Source organism: Bos grunniens, chromosome 1 (assembly GCF_055505025.1).
Source record: "Bos grunniens cultivar Pamir isolate PY7600 chromosome 1, Bosgru_T2T1.0, whole genome shotgun sequence".
Classification (NCBI taxonomy): domain Eukaryota; kingdom Metazoa; phylum Chordata; class Mammalia; order Artiodactyla; family Bovidae; genus Bos; species Bos grunniens.
In genome coordinates, this window is record NC_141165.1 from 57,398,337 (window position 1) to 57,412,166 (window position 13,830).

General features: G+C 35.6%; 1 protein-coding gene across 12 annotated transcripts in view; it reads right to left on the reverse strand.

Moving 5' to 3' along the window:
• The window catches only part of ZBBX (zinc finger B-box domain containing), a 125,439-nt gene that overhangs the window by 66,322 nt on the left and 45,287 nt on the right, over positions 1–13,830 (reverse strand). For all 12 annotated transcript variants that reach the window (XM_086318041.1, XM_086317983.1, XM_086317978.1 and 9 more), the window contains one exon: positions 747–905. In XM_086318041.1, coding sequence (XP_086174167.1) covers positions 747–905 — 159 coding nt within the window. The remainder of the gene's footprint in view (positions 1–746; positions 906–13,830) is intronic.

Below are 13,830 nucleotides of genomic sequence, written 5' to 3' on the forward strand. Positions count from 1 at the left end.
CATGGACTCTAGGCCACCAGGCTTCTGTGTCCGTGGAATTTTTCAGGCAAGAATACTGGAGTGGGTTGCCATTACCTTTCCCTGGGGATCTTCCTGACCCAGGGATTGAACCCTGGGTCTCCTGCATTGCAGGCAGATTCCTTACCATCTGAGCTATCAGGAAAGCCCATGTGAAAAGGTGAGTGACGTCTAAAAGAATGAGGATTATTACAAGGATCAAAATTTGAGGAAATTTGTTTCCTGCTAAAGAATCAATACAAGTCTATTATTAAAATACCGACATGAGTAGATATAAGCTTATCTAGGATCAGTAATCAATTTGAATAACCATAAAATTTGTTATAAATCTGATTTTAAATAACTGTGAAATTGCCTGTCACTTAAAACACTTGGAAAGGTTTTGTACTTTTAGTCTCCCTGAGATTCTGATTAAAATAAAATTGCCATATTGCATTGTGTTATTTTCTTATGTTTCTCTCAAATATTCATTTCCGGATGTGGTGAAAATGCCTGGAAAGCAATATAGTCAAAAGATCATTCCTCAAAAAACCAGCAGCCGGTGAAATCAAAGCAATCTCCTCAAAAGGATTTTACAGTAAAAATGCTTTTGATTAATAAGAAAACAAATTCATACTAAACAATAATGTGATCAAATAATCTTTAAAACTCTAAACCTCTAGTATGTGAATGACAGTTTCCATGATCAGGTATGACAGAAAATGTCTACTGTATTTTTCTCCATTTACCTGAGAGCTGCTCCCCTGCAGAATAGGAGACTTGGTTTTCTGCTGGCTTTTACTAATCTCTTTTGTAGAACAATTCTCCCATTTGGGTTCATCTGGATTAACTTCCTTTATAAACCGATGGGCAGCATCCAATACATTGGATAATAATTGCGATTTTGCCTATAGAAAAAAAGAAGATAGGAATAAAAAGCCCATTGTCAGCCTAAGTAATTTATATATATTAAATCATGTTTTCATTATTCTATGACTAGCAAAATTCAATGCATTTTGTTCAATGTTTAAAAATATAAATTGCTATTTATATCAGCCATATAATAGTGACAGTTGCCATCTACTGAATGCCTAGTTTGAGCTCACATTATCTTAAGTATCTTAAAAACATATCTTTTAATCCTCAACTCAACTGTAAAGTGTTAACTATTTTTATCATTGTTTTAATGATAAAGTTTTGAGGGTTTAAATAACTTGATCGTGGTTACATGGTGAGTGGGTGGCAGAGCTGGGAAGTGACCCCAGGTGTGTATAATTCTAATAACTCATACTACTACTACTACTAAGTTGCTTCAGTCGTGTCCGATTCTGTGCGACCCCAGAGATGGCAGCCCACCAGGCTCCCCCGTCCCTGGGATTCTCCATGCAAGAATACTGGAGTGGGTTGCCATTTCCTTCTCCACTAATAACTCATAGCCTTTCCATTATATCGACCCCAAATAGATAGATGAGCTATTTTGTGCACATCATGGCTAAAGAACTAAATATAGTTGATGTAGAGGGAGTCTGAGTAAGCAGTAATGAGTATTTTCTTCGTGATAAAACATCTTTAGAAAGTATTAACTACTCAAAGTGCACATCAGGAAGTGCCCTATCAAATTCCAAGTTCTTTTTGTCATGCCTTTGCTCATAAGATACCAGGAAGGCCCTCCCTCCTTTATTACCTCCTTTGCCTGGCAGACCCCTACCTCCCCTTCTAGATTCACCCCAGGTTACTCCCACAGCTTCAGGAACCCCTCTTTGCCTTCCTCCCCTAGCTGCATGAAGTGTCCATTCTTTGTATCCTCTTCTTATTCTGAGATCTTTACAACCCCACACAAATATTGATTTTGAATCATTTTTTGATGTCTATCTATACCATAAAAGTTCACAGAAGAAAAAACATCATGTCTTCTTAAGTCTCTGTACAGTTACTACAGTGCCTGGCAAATAGTAATAGAGCAAAATAACATAAAAATAAGGCGTTGCAGGGGACAGAGAGAGCTACAGAATTAAAATAAATAACAAGGGGGAAAAAAAGAATTCAAAGACCTTGTCAAATGCCTTCACATGGCTGGAAGAATAAAACAGGCAAATCCCAGGAAGGTCCTATTTTCTGAAGGGCTTTCTAGCTGCAATAACCCTGATTTGCCCAAGGACACTGCAGGAGTCTGGATCGCATCTGAGCTTGAACCAGATAAACTCTCGAGGGAAGACGCAAACCCTTCAGAGACTTGCTGAAAACCTGGTATTAGGTACACAAGGAATAGGTCTTGCTTCTTAAACAAATGTTCTCAACACAGAAGCAAACTTCAGCAGGGATCAGAAATGGTTATTTTATACTCTCCCATGGAAATATCCCTATTCTAAAATTTTCATCTAGTTACCTATTTAAATAGCTAAGACTACATTGACACTTTCCAGTTATGACCTTTTGTAAATTTATTAAGATTCATTGCAATCTGGCTTTGGAATAAATCAGTGAACATCAAATTAACCAGTGTTATTTCACACTGAATAAATTTATCTATGAAAAATGACTAATATGACCTATGCACACATATTACTGGCCATATACAGACCTATGACACCAGCTCTAAATTTTCCCAAGGATTATCAAAAAGCCTTTATAGACTTAAGCAGTCCTCATTTTTTAAAATAAATTCATATTTATAATACACAATTGTTGTCTATATTGACTATACTGTGCATTAGATCTCCATGGCTTATTCACTGCTTGTTATGAGCTTGTACCTTAAACAACACTACTCATCCTCCCACTCTACTATACCCTCGTAAACAACACCTTACTCACTGTTTTTTATGAGTTTGACTTTTGTGATTCTACACATAGGGGATATCATACAGTATTTTTCTGTCTCTGTCTGACATATATCAGCGTAAACTGTTCAAGGTCCATCCATGTTGTCACAGTGGCCAAAGGATAATCCCTCTTTCTCATGGCTGCAGGATACTTCATTGTGTATATAAACCACAACATTTTTATCCATTCACCCACTGACTGGCATTTAGGTTGTTTCCATATTGTGAGTGATGCCACATAGGCTTGTACCTACTTCTTCAAAACCCTCTTTTAATTTTCTTTGGGTATATATTCAGGGGTAGAACGGTCTAATTGAACGGTAGATCTATTTTTAATATTTTGAGAAAACCTCATATTATTTTCCATAGTAGTTGAACCAATCTACATTCCCACTAGCAGTGTACAATGGTTCCATTTACACCAAATCCTTGCCAGGACCTGTTGCCTTCTTGATGCTATTACTTGGTTTGCAGTTAGTGAAGATCATAAACAGGCACAAAGGAAAATTTGGGGGGAGTGATAGAAAGACTGTGTATTAATTTATACTGAAGGTTACACAAGTGTATTGACAAACACAGAACTAATTAAATTCCATACTTCAAAAGAGTGCATTTTACATAATGATATGAACATACTGATCACTGCTGAACTGTACACTTAAAAATGGTTAAGATGGTAACATTTTATATTGTTTATATGTTACAATTTTTAAACAATGTGAACACAGAAGTAATGGGTGCATTTTGTGGTTCATAAATTAAACCTGAATAACATTGATTTATCAAAAAAAAGAAAAAGGAAATTAAGCCAATGGTGATGTTTCATTTTTCCAGAAACACCTGTATTTTAAAAATATCTTTTTAAGCAAAGTAATCCAACTTAACCTAATTTTAAATTCCCTATAAAAAAATATTATTTATTTCAAAAGTGGTTAAAATTTATAGTTTATACCTTATATTCTTTAAAATATCAGAAAGCAATAGTATTAATTTTATATAAAATTACCAAGACAGAATTATCATTCAAGCATATATATTTAAGTAACACAGAACAAAGATTATTCCTGTCTTAAAATGAATCTTGCTAACAATAATTCAACAATCTTTATAATATTTTTAGGTAACATATTAAGAGATCACAAAATGGCCAAAAAATAATTTTATTTTTCAGTTAAATTTGCTGCTAAAAGATAAAGTAAATGTCATGAATAGCTGAAACATTGGAACCCTACATCTAAACATCTTAAAATTCTGTTAATTCAATATAAACAAAATACCAATGTGAATTTTCTTTCCCACAATGTCTTACCTTACACAGAAAAAGTGAAAGTGAACATTGCTTAGTTGTGTCCTACTCTTTCCAACCCCATGGACTATACATGGGGCCCTTCCCTTCTCCAGGGCATTTTTCCAACCAGGGATCTTCCCAACCCAGGGATCTCCCCAACCCAGAGATCTTCCCAACCCAGGTCTCCCACATTGCAGACAGATTCTTTACCAGCTGAGCCACCAGAGAAGCCCAAGAATACTGGAGTGGGTAGCCTATCCCTTCTCCAGTGGATCTTCTTGACCTAGGAATTGAACCAGGGTCTCCTGCATTGCCGGCAGATTCCTTTTCAGCTGAACTATCAGGGGAGACCACCTTACACAGAAAATGTGCTTTATTTTTGGTTTCCTGAAACTTAAATTATTAAATTGTATCTCTAATAATAGATATGAACATTGTTCCTTCCATTAAACAAAACTACACACATCATGAAACGATTACCACAATAAGTTCGGTGAACATCCATCATGTCATGTAGATATAAAATTAAAGAAATAGGAAAAAAAATTTCTTTATGATGAAAACTCTTAGGATTTACTCTAACAACTTTCATATATAATATACATATATACAATCACTTGTGTGGAGATTAGGTTGAATTTGGGCTTTTTTTTTTATCTTGTGGCTGTGTTACAATAAAATTTTATTTACAAAAACTGATGAATCCCCTAGCATCCCAGTGGTTAGAACTCAATGTGCGTGTTTGGTTTCTTTTTTTTTTTTTCAATTTATTTATTTGGATAATTGACTCAGGGAGCTCAAACCAGTACTCTGTGACAAACTAGAGGGGTGGGATGGAGTGGGAGGTGTGAGACTGAGGTTTTGTTTTTTCTTTATTGTACTTATTTATTTCCATGTTTGACCAAGCACAAGCATAATGAAGAGAGGAACAGACATACTCCTTTTGCTCATTTCACCTACATATTGCAGGGGAGAGGAGAGTTGAAAGGTAATGTGGACTTTGGGAAAAAGCACAAGATTTTTAGCAACAAAGTTAAAAATATTCTATAAAAGCAGAATTATAGAACAAACCTAAACTATCTATCTCCTAAAGAGGTGAAAAATTTAACAGAATCATTAAGTTTGGAAATTCACCATAATACTTCAAAGTTCCTAGCTATGTGAAAAATATATCATATGTATGTTATTTTTAATAATGTTAATTCTTCCAATGAGTGCAGAATACCTTTCCAATTTTGGGGTGTGTCTTCTTCAATTTTTTTCAACAAGATCTTCATAATTTTCATACACAGGTTTTTCATTTCCTTGGTTAAATTGGAGAAGGAAATGGCAACCCACTCCAGTATTCTTGCCTGGAAAATCCCACAGAAGGAGGAGTCTGGCAGGCTACAGTCCCTGGGGTCACAAAGAGTCGGACACGACTGAGCAACTTCACAGCAACAGGTATTTCTTGCTGTTCTTACAATGGTAAATGAATTGTTTCCTTAATTTCTCTCTTTAATTTTGTTGTTAGTGTATAGAAACACAACTTTTTTATACTGATAGCAAATTTACTGCATGTTTTCTGTTTACTATTCTAATAGCTTTTCAGTGAGGTCTTTAGGGTTTCCTCTGAATAAAATCATGTCATCCTCAAATAGTGACAGCTTAATGTCTTTCTTTCCAATTTAGACGTCTTTTATTTCTTCTTCTTACCTAATTGCTCTGACTAGGACTTCCAATACCGTATTAAATAAGAGTAGTAAGAGTGGCCATCCTTGTCTTGTTTCTGATCTTAGAGGGGTCGCTTTTAGGTTTTTATCATTGAGTATGAAATTCTTCGGCTGAGCGCCAAAGAATTGATGCTTTAAAATGTGGTGTTGGAGAAGACTCTTGAGAGTCCCTTGGCATCAAGGAAATCAAACCAGTAAATCCTAAAGGAAATCAACACTAAATATCATTGGAAGGACTGCTGCTGAAGCTGAAGCTCCAATACTTTGGCTACCTGATGTGAAAAGGGCTTTACAGGTGGCAGTAGTGGTAAAGAACCTGCCTGCCAGTTCAGGAGACGTTAAGAGACCCGAGTTCAATCCTTGGGTCAGGGAGATCTCCTGGAGGAGGGCAAGGCAACCCACTCCAGTATTCTTCCCTGAAGAATCCCATGGACAGAGGAGCCCCATAGGTGGGCTTACAGTTCATAGAGTCACAAAGAGCCTGGCATGACTGAAGCAATTTAACACACACACACACACACACACACACACACACACCCCTGACGTTAAGAGCCAACTCACTGCAAAAGACCCTGATGCTGGAAAAGATTGAAGGCAAAAGGAGAAGGGAACAACAGAGGATGAGATGGCTGGATGGCATCACTGACTCAATGGACATGAGTTTGAGGAAGCTCCGGGAGATGGTGAAAGACAGGGAAGCCTGGCATGCCACAGTCCATGGGGTCGCAAAGAGTTGGACACGACTGAGTGATCGAACAACATTGAATGTGGTGTTAGCTGTGGATGTGTCATATATGGCCTTTATTATGTTGAAGTATATTACTTGTTGTTGTTGTTTAGTCACTAAGTCACGTCTGACTCTTTGAGACTCCGTGGACTATAGCTTGCCAGGTTCCTCTGTCTATGGGATTTTCCCAGGCAAGAACACTGGAGTGGGTACCCATTTCCCACTTCACCATTTTATTAAATATTTTTTAACATAAAATGGATGTTGAATATTGTTGGGTGCTTTATCTGTGTCTACTGAGATGATTATTTGATTTTTATCCCTCATTTTGTTACTGTGTTGTATCATGTTGGTTGATTTGAAAATGTTGAATCATTTTTGCAAGCCTGGAATAAATCCCAGCTCATCATTTTGCATGATCCTTTTAATGCATTATATTTGGTTTGCTAATACTTTGTTGTGGATTTTTGCTACCATGATGGTGACATCACTCCAAGAGCAAACTATTTATCATTCAGAGATGAAGTTTTCTTCCTCAACTAACCACAGCAAATTTTTTTAAAAACCCATGAATTCTGTGTGCTCTAATAACTCCCAGCTTACATCTATGCTAGAGTTTTGCTGTTTACTCTGTGATCTATATATCAGCAGTATCACTATCATCTGAAAACCTGCTAAAAATATGAAATCTCATGCCCTACTCAGACTCACTGAATCAAAATCTACAGTTTAATCTGTAATTTGAACATACATTAGGTTTGACAATCACTGTGTAAGAACACTTATCAGTCAATTGTGTTACAGTTATTTGAAAATATCTATCTTCTCTTTTGTGATGATGAATCCCTTGATTCCTTGAGAGAGGGGACCATGTAATATCTCTGCTGCCCTGTCCTTCATGCTTTGCAACTAGGACATCATTTGATGCTGACAAATACTTGAGAAATGGTGGTTGAGTCTAATTTAACTGACTCACTGAGATAAAAATGACTAAAAATTCCATTTGAACATTCATTTCTATACTCAAGCAACCTGACTCAAAGTCAATACAGGTAAAATCAGTGGCACTTTTAATAACACCAGAAAAGGGCAAATTATTTACCTCTCTAAGCCTAAATGTTTGCACTGTAAAATGAAGACAGTCTCTACCTAGGATAGCTGTTGTGAATACATATCTTATATGAAAAACACTTAGCAGAAGGGATGGCATAAAACAGGACATTCAAATGACTGCTGTCTTTTTATAGATCACAATAGCAAACCATTTTTCTGTAAATAAGAAATATAATTCAAATATCCAGAGAATAGAATTCCTGCCAAATTCAATAGATCTCTGGCTATGGAATAAAGAAGAAGTCAGTACATAATTCTACAACCACAAAACAAATACTAAACTGGATAAATTTGTTTAAAAAAACTATTTCAGAACTCTTGAAATCAACCAAAAGTGAACAAACTGATAAATATTTATTTAAAAAAATTAAAAAACTACTCTGAATTTTCCGAAGTGTAAGGCTTACTTGCATGGGGTTGCTCCTATCTTAAATGTTCCTTCCCAGGTTTGTCTATTCCTAAGTCAAGACTGGCCTTGCGAACAGGGAGTGTGCCTGCTTCCAGTGGAGGAGAGAGTCTTGAAGTTACATTGGCATTATCAGTGAACTAGAACATTTGGTTATAAATGAATGAGGAAAACCTATGGCTCCAACAACCTGAGGTTTTGGTTCCAGTTGGGATGAGGAGTGGATAGGTAAACATTACATGGGATAAACCTGGAAATGAGAGCTATACAAGGGCTGACTTAAAAATGGAAATCACACACAAAAAGAAAATTCTTGAGTATGACCTATATAAACTAACAATAGATTTGAAATGAAAAACTCAATTAAATTGAAGACCAAACAAGATCAATCACCTAAATTGAAAAGAAAATGAACACAGCTTTTGAGACTTATGGGACAGCATCAAGCATCCAACATACATTTAGTGGAAATATCAGAGGAAAAGAAATGAGCATTAAAAAATAAGAAGAAATGAGGGCCCCAAACTTCTCTTATTTGATGAAAAACTATTACTGCAAAAAATCTACAAAGCTCAACAAGCTTCAAGAAAGACAAACATAAGAGATCTACACCAAGACATACCATAATCAAATTATGAAAGCCAAGGACAAACAGAAAAACTTGAAAGGAACAAGAGAAAAGGGACTCATTACATATAAGGGTGCATCAATATGAATAACAAGCTGATTTCATATCTGAAAAAATGGAGACCCAGAAGGTAGTAGAATGATATGAAGTCCTGAAAGGAAAAACTGCCAAAGGAAAAAAAAAAAAAAAACTGCCAAAGATAATTTTACATTCAGAAAACTGTCCTTTAAAAATGAAGGCAAAAATAAAGACATTCCTCAATAGATAAAGTAAAAGGATCATTCATTTCTAGCATATCAGCCTGACAAGAAATACTAAAGAAAGGTTTTAAGACTGAAAGGTATTAAATCTACCAGAAGAAAGACAGCAACCCAGAAGCATAAATATATGAGTAAATGGAAAAGATGCATTAATTTTTTTGTCTTTTATTGTCTTTCTTTTGAAAGCATAAAATCATATATAGCAACATTATTAACACTGTAATTAACACTATGGACTTGCTGATTTTCTGCTGAGCTGTTTCATTAGAAATTTCAATACCTCCTTTTCATAAATTTATGAAACAGCTAGGCAGAGAATCAGTACTTAGAAAACTTTAATAATCTCAAGTAACTTGACCTAAGTGACATTTAAAGAACCCTCAACCTTACAACATCAGATCACAAATTCTTTTCAAGATCATGTGACACATTTTTCAAGACAAACATATGCTCCACATAAAATAAGTATTAATAATTCATTAAGAATTGAAATAGAAAGTATGTTCACTGATCTCAACAAACAAATATAAATCAGGAATAAATAACTTGGGGAAATCATAAAATACTTAGAAGCTGAACAACCTATTTCTAAATAAACTCTGGATGAAAAATAAATTACAAGGAAAATTAGAAAATTGACTGGAAATAAAAGCACAACATATCAGAATGTATGGTATGCAGGAAAAGCAGTGCTTAGAGTGAAAGTTACAGCTTTTGGGAAAGCAATAAAGATCTAAAATCAACAATCCAAGCTTCACTTCAAGAAGGCTGAAAAAGAAAAGAAAAAAGTCCAAAAGGAGGTAGAATTCAGAAAATAAGGATCAGAGCAGAATCGATGAAATAAGAACAATTGCAAAAAATCAATGCAACTAAAATTGGAAAGACTTAAAATTTTATCAGTTCAATTCAGTCACTCAGTTGTGTCCAACTCTTTGCAATCCCATAGACTGCAGCATGCCACGCTTTCCTGTCCACCGCCAACTCTCAGAGTTTGCTCAAACTCATGTCCATCAAGTCAGTGATAACATCCAATCATTTCATCCTCTGTCATCCCCTTCTCCTCCTGCCTTCAATCTTTTCTGGCATCAGGGTCTTTTCCAATGAGTCAGTTCTTCGCATCAGATGGCCAAAGTACTGAAGCTTCAACTTCAGCATCAGTCCTTCCAATGAATATTCAAGACTGAATTCCTTTAGGATTGACTGATTGGATCTCCTTGCAGTCCAAGGGACTCTCAAGGGTCTTCTCCAACACCACAGTTGGAGATAAATTTATCTTCTCCAACATCAATGTTGAATATAAATTTATAAAAATTTGTAAACCTTTATTAAACTGACCAAGGGGTGGGGTGGGGGGCAGAGTGAAATATCAATTAACAAATCTATAATGATATAAGAAACATTCCTATAGACCTACACTAATTTCCAGATTATAATAGAATTTGAAATATTTATGCCAACAACTGGACAACTTACATTGAATGGACAAATTCAATGAAAGAAATAAATTACCAAAACTGACTCAAGGAAAAAAAATAGAATAATATGGTAAAGAAATTGAATTAGCAATTTAAATTTTCCCATTTAAAAAAGCCCAGACTCAGGTTGCTTGCCCTGCAAATTCTATCCAACAGTTAAGAAATTAAACCAATCCAATAAAAAACACTTTTAGAAAACAGAGAAGGAAATACCTGTATTCTGTTCTTTTGGTAGTTTCTTGAAAAGTTAACAAATACTAACCTTGGAACTCAACTATTCCACTCCTAGGTATCTATACAAGAGCAATAAAAATACAAGTCTGTGCAAAGACCTGTACACAAATATCCCTATCATCGTTATTCTAACAGCCAAAAGTCTTTAAAATATCTATGCCCCTCAATTGATGACTGCAGTAAGAAAATATGATACATCCATACAATGGAATATCATTCAGAGTCAGAATGCAATAAACCATTACAATGAACACGTTACCCTGCAAAAGAACCTCGGAAATCTTATGCTAAGTGAAAGAAATCAGACACAAAAGACTGCATAGGAATGATTCCATTTCTATGAAATTTATAGTAAAGACAAATCTAAAGCAACAAAAAACAGACCAGTGGTTGCCAGGGACAAGAAGTGGTAGCAAGAGTTGGTTGCAAAAAAAAGACGAGGAAATTTTTGGTGTGATGGAAATTTTCTAAAACTCAATTGTGGTGATTATTACACAGACCTGTAAATTTACTTTAAAAACCATTAAACTGTGCATTACAATGTGAATTTCATAGCTTGTAAATTAAATTTCAATAAATGGAATTTGGACTAAAAAATAAATCAACAGACAGGAAGCTTCTTTTTTCACTAGGCTGACTACATCAGAGATTTGCGTTAGGGTGAATGCTCAATCTCTTGTCATGTCCCCTTCTATCACAATTTCTTCCTGACCCATAGCAGTGCTCATCATCACCAGTCCCAGCAAGGAGGTTACAATCACTCAACATATTTCTGCCTTCTGGGCCATGGTTCATTGGACAAGAAATGAGCACCAGGTTGAGCTCATCAAGATTTAGATCTAAAAATCAAGAAAGCAACATTGTTCTCCCTGTCACTGATCCTCAATTATGTATCTTTGTAATTTGCTAATTACAATTAAAAGTTAGAGAAGACACACAAGAAAAAATCATAAAGGTGGAAGAAGGAGTTTGCCTGAGCCTTCAGCAGTTTAAAATATCAGCTTTGGTTCTTATCATGACTCAGCTACATCACCCCTACTCCCACATAATAAGACATCTGTGAGGTCATTAGCAACAAGAAAAAATTCTTTTCTGCCCAAGCTAGTGTAAAGAGACCTAACTAATACAAAGACCAGTGCTTCCCAACTGAGGCAAGGAGATTTGGAAACATGGGAGGTGTTTGGGGGTTTTGCAATCATTGAGAGCATCACTGACTGCCTCAGTGGTAAAGAATCCACCTGCAATGTAGGAGACCTGGGTTTGATCCCTGGGTTGAGAAGATCTGCTAGAGAAGGAAATGACAACCCACTCTAGTATTTTTGGCTGGAGAAACCCATGGTCAGAGAAACCTGGCAGGCTACAACCCATAGGGCCTCAAAGAGTTGGACACAACTGAGCAACTGAGAACACACATATATCCTGCAGCCTTTTGTCTCTGCTTACAAGGATATATCTAGATTTGCAACACAAAACACATTATCTTCCATTTAACAACATGACAACTATCATTTTATGTAATAAGTAACCAATGAATAAGAATGTAAAGGTTACTATTATAAAATATTTAAAATAGATAACTATAATATCAAGTGTCATAATGCTATCAGATATCTATTAAGGTCTTTTCACATTTTAAAACTCAAAGATAATTGTATTTCCATCTTTTAAATATGAAAATTTACCTACAGTAGTACTAATAGGTAGCAACAGGAGGCAGAGGAGACTGAAATTGAATAAATTTATCTGTGCAACTTCTCCACATACTAAAAATGTTAAAAAAAAATCAGACTAAAACAGCCTTCAGGACACATAGTAAATCATATATCTCACTTTAAGATGGAAGCTTAAACTAAAGCCAAAGAATGTGATTTACTGCCAGCATTTCCAGATTCCCCCACATCCTTCGCTACACTCCATGATGGTAAGGATTTCATCTGGTAACTGTTCTAAATTCTTACTTGAACTTTTTTTTTCTCCCGAGAATGATATTATCTTTCAAATTACACTCTAGAAGAATTCATCACTCTGACAATGTATCATTAATCAAAGTAAAGAGGGCTGATATTTTACAGCATTTTAGAATGGATGGCACCTTATAGAAGTTAAGGTACAAGAGTAAAAGTTTTAGTTTAGTTAGAAAAATGATATACTTTATGTAGTGTCAGTGCTTCAGAACTCTAACTACCAGCATCATCTCTCCAGCAATAAATATTAATGATCATGTTGACATAGCCAGGCCTCTTTATATGATCCAGAAGTTCCAGGTCAATGAATTTCACACATGGTTTCGATCTATGTTACTTTCTAAGTTTGAAAAAAAATGTTCAAATTTCTCTTTTCATGGTGCTAACTTTCATTGATTTTCCAGTTCCAAAATTTTAGAAGAGATTTACTGCAACCACAGCCTTGTATTAAAAACGAAAACTCTAATAGCTGCAGAAGAGATGTTATGTCATTTGTATTCTAGGTGGCGCAGAGGTAAAGAATCTGCCTGCCAGTGCAGGAGATGCAAGAGAGGCGGGTTCGATCCCTGCATCAGGAAGATCCCCTGGAGGAGGGTATGGCAACCCACTCCAGTATTCTTGCCTGGAAAATTCCATGGACAGAAAAGTCTGGCAGGCTACAGTCCAGGGAGTCAGAAGAGTCAGACACGAATGAGCAACTGAGTACAGCACAATAGAAGCAAAAAATAGAGGTAGAGACAGAAGTATACACATATGCAGAAACACAGGGGGAAAACACATGTTCCAAATGCACAGAACCCAATAAAACATTATGGATTCACTGGTTACAAGGATTGTTGAACACAGTTGGAATTCAGATAGCTTTTAATTATAAAAATCACTTCAGGAAGATCCAATTATGCACTAATGGAATTTTTTAAGGGAATATGTGTATGCATATTGGTTTTATTGGCCTTACTTTTTGAGAAAACATGTTTCTCCCACATTGAGAATATTTTTCAAAAGTACAGTCTGTTCTGGTTTCTTTGATGTGAATTACCTCATATGCAATTGGTAAATAGGGGAATGATGTCAATATAACTGTGGAGTTGTATTGATTCTTAAGTTTTCCTTTCCAGCAACATTACTGTTTTGAAGTAATCAGGGGCAAGCTGTCTCACAATTAAAGCCAAAATCTAAACAATATATAAAGACCTTAGGAAAA